Here is a 16,495-nt window from a genome sequence, read left to right as displayed (position 1 = left end):
GAGAGCTTTCATAAATTAGGGCCTTTATATTGCCCAGCACAACAATGAAAGCAAGTATTGGATTATTTAACTTTTAATTAGCCAACACTGGTTTTGCACTGAATATAAGGTTGATAGTAATGACATATATGTAGGGTACATATGAGTATATACAAAAAGAGCTGGGCTTAATTTTTAATTGAACTGTGGTTTGTATATCGGGTAACTCTAGGTTTGTGGAACATGCAGTCAAACACTTTGAACATGAACATACAAGGACCCCACTGTCTGACAAGGCCTAAGAGTATGGATAGGGGTAGAGCAGAAGCTCTGATTTGTACTCCTTATTAGTGAGATTAGGAGAAGTCGTGGGACACCTGTATTGATTCTAGATTTTCACCCAAGGCAATCACAAATGATTGTCTCAGGCGACATATATATATCATTTATATGGATCAATACACATAACACTTTCAAATTTGTAACATTAAGATACATAATTATTTTGTTATTAATTGTTCACATCTACCTTATGAAAGGTCGTGTCACAGCTAATATAGTTCTAATGAACCACGATGGATGAACAATAATGAATGATTTAAGGTTCTTCCTTAGCCTGTAATGATATAAAAAGTTAAACACACAATACATTAAAACATTAAAAAGAATTATAGCAACATCACACTGCTAAAATACCTTTTATTTTAAAGCCAGATAAACAAAAATATTACTGGTGGAAAAATGAGGAAATCCTCCAATTTTGTTTCTTTTTTTTAGATTTAGTTAACTACTTTGGTTTTCAAGCGACGAAGGTGCTTAGGTGTGTTAATACCTATGTTTTAAATGTGTATGTATAGCCAAAATGTTTTTGTGGAGGGATATAACCTTCTGGTATACCCTCTATTTGTCCTGGTGACTATTTTAACTGGAACAGAAAGACGGTGATGGGAAAAATGTAAAAAAAAATAAATGTATGTCACCAGAACAGAGGCAAGATTAAACCTTCCATTTGGGGTAACTATTATGGTGCTGACTAGTAGGATTTTTTTTTTGTAGAGATTCTCTCTCCCTTTCTGTTGCATCCCCAGGTTATGATGGGAAATCTTAACAGGACACAGACAGTGAAATGTGGGGGTTTTAATCCCTCCATACAAAAAGCAGCTGGTCTCTAATTATCACTAATTATATTACAAGTTTCTACCCTAAAATTCAACTCAGGATAAACTTTGACCGCTTGATGATATGACAAGTGACTGACTTTCAGTTTGCTACAACAGTGGCACGGCATAAAATATACAGAAACCATGAACTCCAGATGATCCCTTACCGCCTGTCTATCATTTGGTAACATTTCTTCATCCATCCTAAGCCTGGCATCTTTCTTCGAGGAGTGGCTCCATTTAGATAGACTATCATATAGTCCTCTGCTACCATGAGTTCCAGTGTACTTATTACATATCTGAGAAGACAAAGATCACACTTTACAAGGTCTCCTAATGCAATATATCTCATGGTGTATATCTATATATCTATATCTATATATATCTTTATACTCTAATGTCAATGTCAACAGCCTGTGAGGGGTTGATGGTTAGCAAAAAAAATTGCAAAAAGTATAACTATCCAAAAGAGTTAACAATTTGTGGAGGGAAATGGGAATGAAACTGGAAGTAGGCGGAGGGTAATAGGAGGCATAAGGACTGATTTATTTTAACTGATTCTGAATCTCCCACCAAATTGTTCACTGTATTGTTAGGGATAATGAGGGATCTATATTGTTAAAAAATTAAAACATCCTCACATTAACCTATTTTTTTCTGTGATATGTGGTTAGAGCCAGTGCGGCTGGCTAATATATATATATATATATATTAATAAATATATAAATATATATATATATATATATATATATATATATATATTAAAAACAAAAAATCAAGGCAAGTAGAAATATATAAATATATATATATATATATATATATATATATATATATTAAAAACAAAAAATCAAGGCAAGTAGGGCAAATCATTTAACTAAATGGTGGTTGGAAACCATTTTGTGCATGTCATTGTGGTGGACTGCAACACAGTTCCAGAAACCAACACTTGCGTTTGGCCACACAGTTGGTTTTCGTTCTCTGGAATAGCACTTTGTTATGCCCCTAAAAGTGGCTAACTGACATTACATGTATGAAAGAGGCCTAAAAGTATTTAATAATGCATACTGCATACAAGAAAACTCTGCTGCTTTACCTTGGTTCAAATAGTTTATTCAAAATTGCATTTGATATTTTGTATCTCTAGGCATTGTATATGACACTGTAACTATGTAAGGGACATAAGGGACCTCCTGAGTTTTTTTATGCTAAGCAATAAACTTTATTACAAGAAGACAGATTACTGGTACCGGAATAAACTCTTTTTGCCAGGCTTTTTGCCTTTTCTTTTGCAGAAAAAGGGTATGCTTTATCCAGAAACACTGAAGCATATGTTTTTATAAAGAGTAAGCCAAAATGTAGCAGACTCACAGGAAAAGGTTTTCCATGACATAATTGTAGTCAGCGTGACTGCTGTCCGGCAGGAAACAAGCAGCAAACACAATGATGGCATTTACACCCTCTCCGTAGTAACCTGCCAGGAAAACACAACTTCATTATAAAATATTAAAATAAATAAAAATAACAGCAATACCATATAACATAAAAAAATTTGTTACTTAAACTGTAACTTTAAAGCAATCAATATCAATGTATTAATCTGCTGTACTATTAACACTTACTTAATGGTTGTTGTAAGTTTTTTTTAAGAAAATATAACAATACCATACTATTTGTAAACTGGCTACTAGAATTGTATTTTTTGCATTAATGTCACTTAAAAAACAATTTTTTTTTTGTTTTATCCAACCTTCAGTTCTACTTTAGTTCTACTTTAAATACAGTTTAAATCCGTATTTATTGACCTTTTTACCATAGTGAAACCCTTAAAAAACTGTGCAGGTCTTCAGGGAACCCCTTTCTATAATTATTATATACACAACTCACAGTACATTAGTGTGGTGATAAGGGGGAAGAATCACTCTGATTGCTGGCCAGTAGGAAGCCTTACAGACAGCCAAAAAGATCACTGGAGGGACCTAAACTAACACAATTTGTTCATGGTTCAAGGAACCATTAGCAACCTCTGGAGAAACTCTGGTTCTGAAAAACTGTTTTAGAGTGACCTATTTATCAAAAAATAGAAAATGGAATTTGTTCTCTGCTCCCTGAAAGTTAGGAAACCTGTTTGCCTCTAGCATTGAAATTATTTAGGATTATTTAAGATTAAAAATGAAGAACAGATGTACCATAATACCTCCAAAATAGTGATGGGAAACCCTAATAATTTGAAAGTAACTTAGCACTATGTCACCCAGACAGGCCAGTTCTAACACTTCCCCACACTGTGAAAAACAAAGGGTAACTTTTAGCATTAGTCAGGCTTCAAAGAAAAACTCCAGCCCCAGCTTTCTAACATTTGAGCCTCCCATTTCATGAAAGCTAATACAGCTATTTCTTTGTACGCTTTACCTTCTGCACAAAAAGGTGCTTCAAGAATCCTGATCCTGCTTTATTCCCTGACTCATGAACTATAAGCTTCATCAAGCTCTCTTCTCCTGACCTGTGCTGTCCATGGCCATCCACTCCCAGACATTTTCCTTGCTTTCTTTCAGTCATCTAGCATTACTTGGAGAAATCTGCATTTAGGAATGCCCAATCCTCCTAAACTTAGGTCCTAATTAATAGTAAGCTACATTCTTTTACTGCACAATGATCTTTGGTATAATGGTTGATGGTGGTGCCTCATGTGTCTTTAGTTGAGGGTGCAAAATAGATAGATTTTTAATTTAGATAAAATTAGCACTGAATAAAACATAATATTTTTAATAGTCAGCATTTCTCCTGTTCTGAATTGGCTGAGCGGACTTTCCCAGTGCTAAATGACCAGGGCCAGAAAATGTTAATTATTACAAGACTACAAGACTTTGTGAAATAATAAAAATGCTACTCCACTAAGTTAAATACCTTTTAGCAAAGTTAGAATTTTAAAATATTCAAAATATTGATGAATATTCTAAATACCAATTTGTAGCTGGCCAATGTGAGTGTTGACAGAGCAGAAAGGAGCATTCAATCTACAGGGGCAGTGACCGAAAAGAACAACTCCCCTGTCAACTGCCACAGACACCGCTACTCCAAAACTTTCCAAAGATATTCACTGTGAGTTTTGACATTACAGGTAACACATGCCTAGATTTGATTGTTTTATGATTTCAAAAAGATAGTAATAATAGACTGTGGTTAGGGAGGAGAAAGATTGTGTAAAACAGACATTTAGGCTAGATTTCAGCTTTAAGATAATTAAACACTACATCTATGTCATCTACTGTGTATATTCTCCAAATAGTAAAAACAGCCAGTGTAAATTTTGAATAGCTTCATTCATTTACTGTAATATATACCTTCTGTAAGAAATAGTAGCTGTAAATGCTCCCTATGTAGAGCTCAAAATGTGATCCTTTACTCCCTTTGTGGCGTTAAATATCATCTCTTTAGGTATGCACATGCATTGTATAGATAGGAGTGAAACTAGAGACTAAGGCTATACAAACTACAAGCATGTAATCACTGCTAAGTCATTCAGGTACTCCATTATATTTGTATAATAATAAGAACTCTGCCTCTCCTTTTTTCTTTCTATCCACAGCCACTCCTCTTATTGTTAACACTGGATGAATGGATTAGAAGTATGTACTGGTATACGTACAGATTCCATCCTGTAATTGCTCAGTTAAAATCTATTTTTTTTAAAATTGTTTGATGAATCCAAATACCTATACATGTTGTGGCATGTATTTTATTCTTGTGATTATATTGTTTTCTCTGTAATTGCACTGGATACTACTGAATGCTTGGAGTGGATTATATATTTCGTTTGAACAATAAAGGGGCTTTAAAACAGGTGTTGAAAGGTGGAAGGTAGTTCAGCAAGTTTTGCAATATCTGTCAGTCAATCCTAATTAAGGAAATCTTTGTTGTCATCTAGTTTCTTGACCTGCAGAAGCCCGCTCCTCGTATTGTAGGGCTCAATGTCATCAGGGTCATCAGGGACAACTCTAAACAATGTCAGGTGAGTTGAAACTTTTTTGAAACACTTTAAAACACCACTGCTCACAGTCCCTAGTGATTTAGTCATCCAACTGAAAACTGGATCCAAAGATAACAGAATGTTTACAAAATGGAGCAGAGTTTACATAGTTATGTAGACCACACAGGATCTGGTTAGGGGTTTTGAATTTCATAATTAACTGATTTCATAATTAAATGTCAGGGTAGCAAGCCAACACTATTCGGGGATGTAAAAATTCCCCCTTCATCAGAGCCTAAATTAATGGTAAGGATGAGAACAAACTCAATGAAATTTGAGTAGGTTTTAGTAGCTGGTTACTGAAAAAAAATATTTTTATAATCTTATGTCTGCTAATACTTGTTCATAGAGCAAGAAGATATCTACCTCAGCATTTATTAAACTCTGTGATGCCTGTTTTTGTCCCAGTCTGCAATTTAAACCCTGACATACATATGTGACTATTACCAAAATGACATGGGTACTGTACTGTTGAAATCTTCTGATTCTTTACTAGAATCAGCCAGACTTAGCTGTGAACACATGTCATATATATAGAAATAATATCATTTGTTTAAACCTATGCTGCTGTTATAAGGTATTTTTAACCCTTTGAGTGCTTTTTTATACACTCTTTAGTTTTAATGAGAAGTATAGTCACATCATTAAAACATAGAATAAATAACTGTAACAATAATGCCTTCATTTTTAACAATAACTGGGTGATAGGGAGCCAGGACTTTGAGAACGAGACCAGTACTGAGATAACACCACTCAGTTGGGAATACTATATATTGGAACCTGGAACTGGTACATATAGCAGAGGTATTGATTATTGGTTGGTAGTATAAGTTGTTGGAAAGTGGGGAATAGGGAGAGAAACATGTAAGAAACTACAGGGGAGCAATGTGTTGAGGTCAGGGAGAAGAAAAAAAAGACCAGAAAAAAGTGGGAAAGGTACTTAAGGGAAGTGAAGGGGGTCAATTACTCCTATTTAGGGAGACTGTTTGAGGTCCATTATGTGCGGATTCGGGTGATAGTAAAAAATTGTAATCAGTAGAACCACTTCACAAAATTTTTTCATTCATGTGATGGAGACAGCTAGCGAGATCTTCCATCAGTTTAATGTCATTAACTTTGTAAAAAAGTTGGGGGACTGGATCGCTTTCAGAATGTTGGTATACAGACAAGGGTGGTGTTAACCATGGACCAGGACAGAACCCCCGTGGACCTTGGAGGTAGTAGAGTTATGGTGAAGAGGAAGAAGGCTGGATCCTTAGAGGTTGTGTAGTCAGTGAACTGCTGAGTAATGGTATAAACCCAAAATGGGCCAGTTTTGGACACGACCAATAGGCTATGTAGACACGTCAGATGATTCTCATCCGATTATCGCTGCAGAGCTGGTATCAGACAAGAACCTGACGTGTGTACAGCACTCATCCGACATCTGTCCTGGCGGACCCAAGAATGACACATAATGGTAATACAAGTGAAGGGTAGAAAGTGCAACAGGGTGCCGCTCGCTCGTCCTCTCCCCTCCCCTCTTCATAGAGCAGAACAATGCTGTATGTACAGTGCCCGTTCATGCATCTTTCAGTCATTTGTTGTTGGAAACTATCTTTCATGATCCAACGTGTGCACGTAGCCTAGGGGTAAAGTATGTACCCCAGAGAGTACCTAACCATCAATAAATGTGCTGTAAATTAGAGAGAGTTGTGTGTTTTTACACAGATTACATTATATTTTGGGGCAAAGGTAAGTTTTAAAAGTAAGAAATTTTACTGTATGTTATACTAAACTGCAATTCTGCTTTAACACCCAATCACCTCCCAAACTTGAAATGTACCATGCTGTCCAGCAACCTTAAAGTATCAAGCAAATGACAGTTAATCTTGAGTATTAGGCCCAGCTCAAAAGAAAAATAATGTGTAGTTTTAGAGAGTAAACAGAGTTGTTACTGTACCATTTGATTATTTTACTACAATTAAATGTTCTGTACACAAAACATATTTTGCATATAGTTTCCATACCTCCATGTGATATTACTTTTTTGTAAGGTTCAATAACTTTCATATTAATTCTTTGTTCCTGCTCCCCGATAATGACGGTCCTCCATAGCTTGTTATCAGCTCTCTCTTCCTCTGCTGTGTACTCCTCAATAGATTCGAAATTTTGTTGAACTGAGTGCCCAAGTGCTGGTCGATCATCTAAATGAAATAAATTTTTGGTTGAAAAAAAATACCAACACATTTTAAATTATCATAATCATAATTTAGTAGATGTTATCAATAAAACTACCTCTACTAATACACAAAGTAGTAGATATCTGTAAACTGAGAAAGACAAACCACTGGCATGATGGCCATGCTGGAAAATGACAATATGGCTATCATTCTACTTTGCTGCAGTAAAATTTTGAATGAAACCTAAATTCCTTTATGGATCAAACCATATATTTTTTTCCTAATAACTAGACTTAACAGTACCTTTCGTATTTCATAAGGAAATATTTCAAATTGATGAGAAACCAGTTTTTCAGCCTGTTAATTACTATTTTTTTAAAATGTAAAACATGGGTCATCGAAGTATAAAATCATGTAAGCACACCTACATTTCCACACCCTGCCAGAAATAATTAAAACAAATGTGCATACAAGTTAAGGAGACTCCTAATACCCATATTTGTATATATAATTTGGGATTTTCATTTGGCCTAAACTAAAATTAGGGATCCCCTTAATGAACTACTTTTAAAGTTCATCTAAAAGTGAACCCATGGATGTATGTACCTAAAGCTACGTACACACTTCCAATTATTATCGTTGGTAAACGAACGACGAACGATCCTGCACGATATCTGCGAACGATCGTATAGCACCGATCCTGTACATACAGATAACGACACGATCGTTCGTAGATATTGTACACACAATAGATGCAAGCGTTTGAACGATACAGGAAGTTACGTGCACCGCAGGAACGTTCGTTCATCACGCATGCTCAGACCATGGACGATCAATGAACGATCGTACACACGAACGATGGTCAACGATCGTCGTCCAATCCGATCCGCCGGTCCAGTCGTTCATTTCCAACGACTTTCCTCGTTCGTCGGCGTCGTTGGTTACTTTTTTTACGAACGATTTTTGCCCAATCGATCGTTCGTCGTTCATTTTGAACGATAAAAATTGGAAGTGTGTACGCAGCTTAATTCTGCTTCTCCTAAAAACTGCAACAGACCACACCTCTTTTTAAAGCTGACTTGACAAACAGAATCAAGCTTTCAGAGGAACTTGAAGTGCTACTTTATCTGAATGAATGAGCTGTAAAATCACTTTTACCCTGCAGTGGTGTTTTAAGCACATCTCAGATTACATGTCACATGTAATCTGAAACAAAAACCTTTTCTGTTATCAGACAGTTGTAATTTTAGCCTCTTTATTGTCTCTTTTTTAATTAAAAATTTAAACATAATTAAATATAATAAAACATAATTATTGCTAAGGTTTTGAGAAAAGTTTAAACATAAGTGAGACTTAGTCAACACAATAAATACCTCTATTCCTCCTCTATGGAAATCTGGAAATACTGATATTATGCTAAATCGAATATATGACATCAGCACTAAAAGAAATATCAACCCAATTTCACCAATCTTTTATTGGAACAACTCCTAGTTCGTCTCCTGTTCGTCTGTCTATAAAACTCCTATGTCATTGTCTGATCCCTTGACTCTTTAGTGACCTTTCTAACCAGCTTATTTGTCCAATATATTAACCCTACTTTGCTTCTTACTTATCCTTCCTTCCTTTTCTAGTCCCCTCCCCTCTGTTCATAATGAAAAATTCTAGAAATTGGAATTAGTGCATATTTTTTTGATCCTGGATATTTTTCCTATATTTATTTAATTTCCTTTGTGTATATTTTTTGATTGTAGTTGTCATTTTGAACGATTTAATTTTTGTTTCATTGTTCTTTTTTTGTACTGATTCTCTTTCATAATTAATTAAAGAGTTTATAAAAAAAACCACGGGTGAGACTATCCCAGAGTCCTTCTATTTTTACTTTTGTAAGGATACCTACATTGATAAGCTTTTAGTTGAACAACCTCTGTACAAGAGTTTCCAGAGGGCTAAACAACTGCAGAAATTAGGAGATTAACCAGAATACCACAGATAGGTGAAAGTACTGGGCCTATGTTGTCAGGCTTCTATGTGCTGAGAAATGTTTTGCAATCCCATGAAAGTCTTGCAGAAGGTTAGCTGCAGGTGAAAAGGAGGATAACTGCAGTTCAAATGTACCAAACGGATGCCACTGAAGCAAGCCCAATGTCTGTTAACACAGGTCCCTATGGGCATTGTGGAACATCCTGGTCAAGCCTCTATTGTTTTCTAGACTACACAAAAATAAAACATTTGATGCAAATGACACAAGCCCAAAGCTGGGTGGCATAGGCCCTTATAGGTATTGTGTTTTGTGGAACATGTTGGCCAAACCACTTTCGCTCTCAACATTACACACAGATATCAGTACAACCACCTCCACAACACACTCATAATCATAAATTAACAAGATATTTATGTGTCTGGATAATTGTATTTGACTAATAAGAAATTGTTATCTCATGTAATATATGCATTTACAACAAACCTTCCCAAAGAAAAAAGCAAGGGGTTGCCAGTCCTTCTACAGAAAATATTAGTAGTTTTCTGACTGTGAAGCTGACTCTTTGGTTTCAATGCTATTGTGATCTGAACCAAGTATGCATATAGGAGGGCCTATTCACATGTGTTATGTTAATGTGCATGTCTTTGTGTGTGCAGTCACAATGCATTTAATCAACTTATCTATTTTTAGAGAACTGGTAGTGAACCTTAATGCATGAAAAAATCTATATACAACAATCTACCTGAATTCTTGGCACTGCAGCACAAAGCACATACACCCATACTTCCTGAACCAGGGTACAACAATCATGGAACCCCGGTGACTGTGCAGCTTTTGGCTGCTACTGCTTCTGCCTCCCACCAAGTGCCTTGCTTCAGAGATACAATGTAGTCCTTGCTGCTGTGAAGAAGAGAAGAAATGATTCATTCTGCTTACAGCAGAATGATGAATTCATCTGAGGCTAAGGGAAACCACTTGGCCAGGGATAAGGGGGTCTATTTATAAAACAGGGAATAAGACATTCCCTCAAACATTCCCTGGTGGGAATCTTTCAGTTCCATTGTTTTTATGACAGTAACTGATTCCCACTGTGGTAGTTTTAAGGTTCAGATTTATTGTTTTATAAATAAAGAATACAAAAAATACTAAGAATAAGTTTTTTATACTAATATATATGTGTAAAAGGTTCAAGTTTCACTCAAAATTCCTCCAACTTTTATCCAAAATGTACATATTTTTCACACTGGGTTCAATGTATTTCATATATATTTAATTGAAACTAATGTAAAAAAATGTGTGAATTCTTTGGTTGAATCTTGGGTGCAAACATTTAAAAAATAGACCCCATTCATACTTTAACTGATGTTTTTTACAATGTTTCTCCTTACTGGGCTTATCCTTTAATCCTTATCCCCCTCTTTTTCTATTAATTTATTTGTATTTTTGTTTTCTTTCTTATTTGTTTGCTGTTGTAGTTGAGATTTTATTTTTGTACATTTAATATTGTGCTGTGACCTTATATATGCACACTGTACTGTATCTCTATTTTAGTTATGGATAAAATTTGTTTAAAAAACCTTAATAAACAACTATTGAAACCAAAACATAGACCCCATTTATTTACTAAAAGGTATGCAAGAGGGAAGTATGACAGACAGCAAGTGTGAGATGTCAGCAATAGCAGCTTCAGGAAAGTTTTTCTTCAAGATAGTTACTTATATACACTCATTCCTTCTCTTTCCTTTGTCCCTTCTTCCTTTTCTACCTAAGAAACTACTTCAGAAATCTTCATACTTTTTCATATTCTGTGTCATGTGTTAGGGTGTTCTGTTTCTAGTCAATACAAATACTAGCAGTTCCTCATTAAAGGGGCTAGTATAACATTTAGATAAAAATGCTTAGCACTAAAAAGTATAAGCAAACAAATGTTTATCAGGTTTCAGACTTTGCAGAGCACCAGAAAAATGACATGCATGGGCAAGCAGCACTATGGAACATTTCTGAGATGTGCTTATTTAGTCCCATGTGCAACAGAGGAAAAGGTCAAATTATACCAAACAAAGAAGCAATTGTATGCCTAGAAAGAGCAAAATTGCCAAATTAGAAGGACCACTGATTTATCCGCAGTTCATAGTTGGTCTTTCAGACTAATATTAAAATACTCTTTTGTTCTCCAATTCAGAATTCCTTTGCAGGCAGCACAAATTAGTTGACAAGCACGGGCAGGTTATGTTGAAATATTTTTACACTGAATGCGTGGTACAGACGGAAATGAACTGATTTTTATAAGCAAATCCTTAAGCTGAACTTTGGATAAATCTCTGAAAATGTTTATTAAAAAAAAACACAAAAGTGCAAATGTAAGCCAAGTTAAAAAAAAACATATGTAATTCAGTTTGCCACTAGCATTAACACAACTCTTTTTGTTTACCTTGCAACATAGTTGTATTGCTTGTTATTTTTTATATTGTTTGTTAATCTTTCCCTTTAAACAGATGACCACGCGCTTTGTTCTAAACTGAAAACCCACAGCAGTGTTGCCATCCTAAGGCCAGGGTAGTTTCAGATGGGAATGTAATGGATGGGCAGGAGTAAAAAAAATAAAGTATAACTCCAGATAACAATTTAAGCAGGTAAATTTTTTTTGCTGATATTTGCTTAAAAAGGTTTCAGCCATATGATTAAAAGCTGGCCAATTTTGGCTCATCCACCAGCGGTATAATAATTTTCCTAAACCATTTATCTACTACTTTTGCTCAACAGCTTGTGCCTCAACAGGAGGTGGAAAGCCAACAGATTGACTGGACAGATCAATAGGTAATAAAACTGTTATAGGACATCAGAAAAATAATTTATTCATAATTGCAACTAGTACTTATTCCTAATTTTTCTTGATTTCTGATTTTGTAATGCGCCATACAGCAAAACATTGAGAGAAAGGGAGACACAGTCAGACCTGCTGACAAAGAACATGGTAACAAATTTTGGTAGTATTAGGTATGGGTAAATCTTCGTCTGTGACCACACAGAAAGTGAGGGTTGTGTCTCCAAATGTAACAGCAAAATGTTCTATAACCTCCTGCTGGTAACTAAACAGAAAGTAATAGGAAAAATTACAACAAAGGAAGCAATAAAAGTATAACACAGATCCTACTCTCCTTTGTCAATTCCAATGCCTGCCTAATACATAAATACTTCCTATTGGCTTTTTTGTTTAAAATCCTTTTCTGACTGGGCTAGAAGATGTTGTCATTAACAGGTCATGGACTAGCTAACACAGGCACGCACTATTTTGGCGGTGGATCAACACTCTACTAATATATGAATATATGAAATATATGTTCCTTCACAAGATAAAACCTGGTTTGATTCTAATAGATTAGTTAAAGGGGATGAGGGAAGGGGTAGATGGGCAATTTTAGAACTTTTCCTGCTAATGGGCTTTACAAATAATGGCAAAATATGTAGATTGTAGGATTTGTAAGTATTTTTTATTAATATAACATTAAAATCTTTACTATCTATTAGGACATTTAACCCAAAATATCTGCTGACAAATTTAGTCTATTGCAGGGTTATTCAATAAACAGTTCTTTTTTTCTTTCTACCTAAAATATTGTTTAGTTTGATGGCCATATACTTGTCTGTATAGTAAGTTTGCCAAATTTTAGCTGAAACATATTATAATAAACATTGGGGAGTGGAAGTTTAAAGGACCAATAACTTCAACGTATATAACATACACAATATAAATAATGTAAATGTATCCTCTCTTCCTCCTGTGCCACTGTCTGTATCTGTCTGCCATTTGCAACCCCTAATAAATGTACAGCGCTATGTAATATGTTGCAAAATATTAAATAAACATATATTATAATGGTAATATAATATTAATAATAATAATAATGTATTGACATGCAGCAGGTAACCACCGCCTTACCTTGGGCTGTGTAGTCAAATGAATCTGCTTCATCTGGAGTATCAAGATCATCTACATTAATGTCCAGCTCATCTGGAGTGTCAAGGTTGTCATCAGACAAGATAGAACCTTCGCTGTGGTCCAAAGATAAGTTTATATTGGGTGCTGTGAGCTTTATTTTTCTAGCATGAGAGCCATTTAAATCCAATGAATTAGGAGGTTCTGAGAATACAGTAAAAATGTTATTATAACAAGTATGTTTTTAAATCAACATCAAATTGTATGAGTTCATACCAGAAGAAAATTTAAAATCTAGCAACAACTTTTAAAGCTGTCTTAACTTCCCTCATGCACAATCGTACAGTATCCTGCCCTAAACTGAAATTGCTTACTCTGATTTCACTACACACTGGGCCAGATTTTTTAAAGCTCTCCAAGACTGGAGAGGATATACTTTAATCCGTGAAGATGGGTGATCCAGCAGACCTGGAATGGATCTGGTCCAAACAATTGCTAACAAAAAGCAAATGACTTTTCAAAATTCCATTCCAGGTTTGCTGGACCACTCAGCTTCACGGATGAAAGTGTATCCTCTCCAGCCTTGAAGAGTATTAGTAAATCAGCCCCACTGTGTTTAAAGTTTACAGAAGCTACAGCAGGTCAAATAAAGCCTACTTCTTTTAATGGTCCAGAATCATCTAGCACTTTCATCCCCATACTTGATCCACATCCAGCAAACCTGAAGTGAGTTTCCTAAAATAATTTTCTCTTGTTTTTAGTTCTTGACCAAATTCATTCAGTGTTGCTGTATCACCCAAGTTCACCTATGACAGTCTATCCTCTCTAGTCTTGGAGAGCTTTATTATATGAGGCCCACTGTCTCTAACCCAGTGGTCCCCAACCTTTTGGACGTCACAAACCACTAAATTCCCCTAGAGTGACGTGGGGGTGCAATGGGAGAGTAGGTGGGTTGTGTTCAGAGAAACAACCCGCCCACCGCCCTGGCTGGTGCACCCCCCCCCCCCCAAGCAAGGTCCTTCTCCTGACCCAGCTGGGGGGTGCACCGGCCAGAGCCGCAGACCATCAAAATTTTCTCGGGGACCACCAGTGGTCCATGGACTACAGGTTGGGGACCGCTGCTCTAACCCACCCCTGTCAATTTTTGGCTTTCAGTTCTTTTGACCGTGGAGGTTCACAGCTTTCTGTCTCTTGCACCAGTCATGGTCTGTCTGTGAAGCATGGAAAAGTACAATTACCTACTAATGATGTTAGTGAGTCTAAAATAGGGTAAAACTGCAATAATGCCATTGGCATGTTAAAGAGGGAGAAAATGAGGATCTAGAGAGCCAAAATACATGCTTATTAAACTTGCTCATTTTTTGAGCTTACCACATGTATTTGCCTAGTAGAGCTGACTGCTGGAGTGCATTACTTTGTGCCACTTCTTTAGGCCATAAATTGATTATTCTGTGTTTGGTAAATATTTTTATTTTTGTAGTATCCTAAAGTAGGTAAAATAATTTAACTTTAATGAATTGTTATAAAAAAGCCCCCAGTGTTATAAATCTCATAGATCAGGGGTGTCAAACTCTGGCCCGAGGGCCAAATCTGGCCCCCAACATCCTTTTTATTGGCCCCCAAAGGATTTCTTATTATGAACTGCAGCTGGTCCGCCGCTGCATTAAAATACTACTGCTACTAGAATTCCCAGCACCATTCGTGTCTATAGACCAGCAGGCTCTCTGCCTATGTGTGTCGCTGCAATGGACTGTTTTATAGCCACAAGTAATGCTGGGAATAGTAGCGGCGCTATTTAATTGAAGAGGGAGTTTCTGTGGTGGGCCACTCATAAGATTTAGCCCCGCATTGGCCGCGTCAGGCATTTCCAGCACTCCCCCTCAGCTGTAGCTTTCCTTGCCACTCCAAGGCATGAACTTGAATGGTTCGATTTTGATAGAAAAAAAATGTTGTTATATTGTTAGCCTGTGCAAAAAAAGGTTACAATGTAAGAAATAAGGCTTAATTCAGTACCCACTGCTGATTAGAAGGACATTGCTTGCATTTATTTAATATATTTTTTTAATTTTAGGTAGCTTTTAAATTTTTTAATACAAACGTTGCTCCTCCGTAAATTCCAGAACTAGTATGTTACCAAAAATGTGTTCCACATATGGTTTATCTACTTAATCATAACCAAATCATATCAAAGATGATATATATTTTTCAGATACTGAAATTGGTCTTTAAAATGAAACTGGAAGGCAACAAAAAAATAAACATTGAACATATAGATAATAGATAAATGTAACAATATATAAAATAATTGTTCATCTAAATCAGTATGTGGCTGATTGTTCTACACCCTAATTAGAAACTGTGACAAGCTTTTCTTTTTCTCCACTGAAATTAATGTTGAATCATTTCCCATGGTTAAAAATAAATCATTTTTAACACTGCTACAGTATGGGTGTAACTTCACAGTTTGGGTGTAAAAATGCTACCATACTGAGCAATTATAATGTTGAGGACATAATTGCAAGTAATCCAAATGTTATTGGTTTCTCTTACCAGGTCTGATTTCAGCTGCATCGTATGAGATGTCCATTCCCACATCATCTAATACTGGTAATCTGAAACAAGAGAATGGGTATGTAAATTAATGGATATGTTTTGGACTTATAAGGTAAACATTTTTAAAATAATATGTTTTTTACCCATGTTAACAAAAAATGATTATAGTCAAGTTTTCGCTAAGCATATGCAAATCTATCTTGCTTCCAATCCTAAATACATAAATACATCTGAAATATATAGGATGAATAAAATGTGTGAAATATTACCCTTAGTAATTTTTTCGAGCAAAATATTTGACCCCCAAAAGCTTCATGCTTCTGTTGTTTATTGGTATATCAATGTTCTTGTCAGCAATGACAGCATAGAATTCCTGGTCAGCTGTCCTGAATCTGTCATGAAGTATAAGGTCATTCAAATATATGGCCACTCAAAAATATAGTCCTAATAATAGATTAAAAGAACACGTGGACCAGATAGTACTCACTGTAAGCCAAAGAAATGTGACTGGAAACCTAAAACTACACCGTTGTTGATGAAACAGAAGTATAGGTTAAATCTCCAGGAGATGACTGTCTAATATCAGAATGTGGCATGCTTTCTAATTAAACATTGCTACATTTGTTTTTGTACTTCTGGCAAACTGCAAGCTTTTGGACAAGCTTTTCTGGCAAACTGCAACAACTATGGACA

The 16,495-nt window shown here is 35.7% G+C and overlaps 1 protein-coding gene across 8 annotated transcripts in view; it reads right to left on the bottom strand.

Moving 5' to 3' along the window:
* PRUNE2 (prune homolog 2 with BCH domain) overlaps window positions 1–16,495 on the bottom strand; it is a 125,272-nt gene that overhangs the window by 16,206 nt on the left and 92,571 nt on the right. For all 8 annotated transcript variants that reach the window (XR_011919760.1, XR_011919761.1, XM_072404118.1 and 5 more), the window contains exons 10-15: window positions 15,800–15,861; window positions 13,253–13,453; window positions 7,176–7,352; window positions 2,508–2,610; window positions 1,307–1,438; window positions 509–595 (exon numbers count right to left, since the gene is read on the bottom strand). Coding sequence is in view for 6 of the 8 variants with exons in the window: in XM_072404118.1 (XP_072260219.1) it covers window positions 509–595; window positions 1,307–1,438; window positions 2,508–2,610; window positions 7,176–7,352; window positions 13,253–13,453; window positions 15,800–15,861 (762 nt within the window). In the remaining 2 variants the exon portion in view is untranslated. The remainder of the gene's footprint in view (window positions 1–508; window positions 596–1,306; window positions 1,439–2,507; window positions 2,611–7,175; window positions 7,353–13,252; window positions 13,454–15,799; window positions 15,862–16,495) is intronic.

Source organism: Pyxicephalus adspersus, chromosome 3 (genome assembly GCF_032062135.1).
Source record: "Pyxicephalus adspersus chromosome 3, UCB_Pads_2.0, whole genome shotgun sequence".
NCBI classification, from domain to species: Eukaryota; Metazoa; Chordata; class Amphibia; order Anura; family Pyxicephalidae; genus Pyxicephalus; species Pyxicephalus adspersus.
Note: the sequence above shows the minus strand (reverse complement) of the source record. Positions and strands in the feature narration are given on the sequence as shown.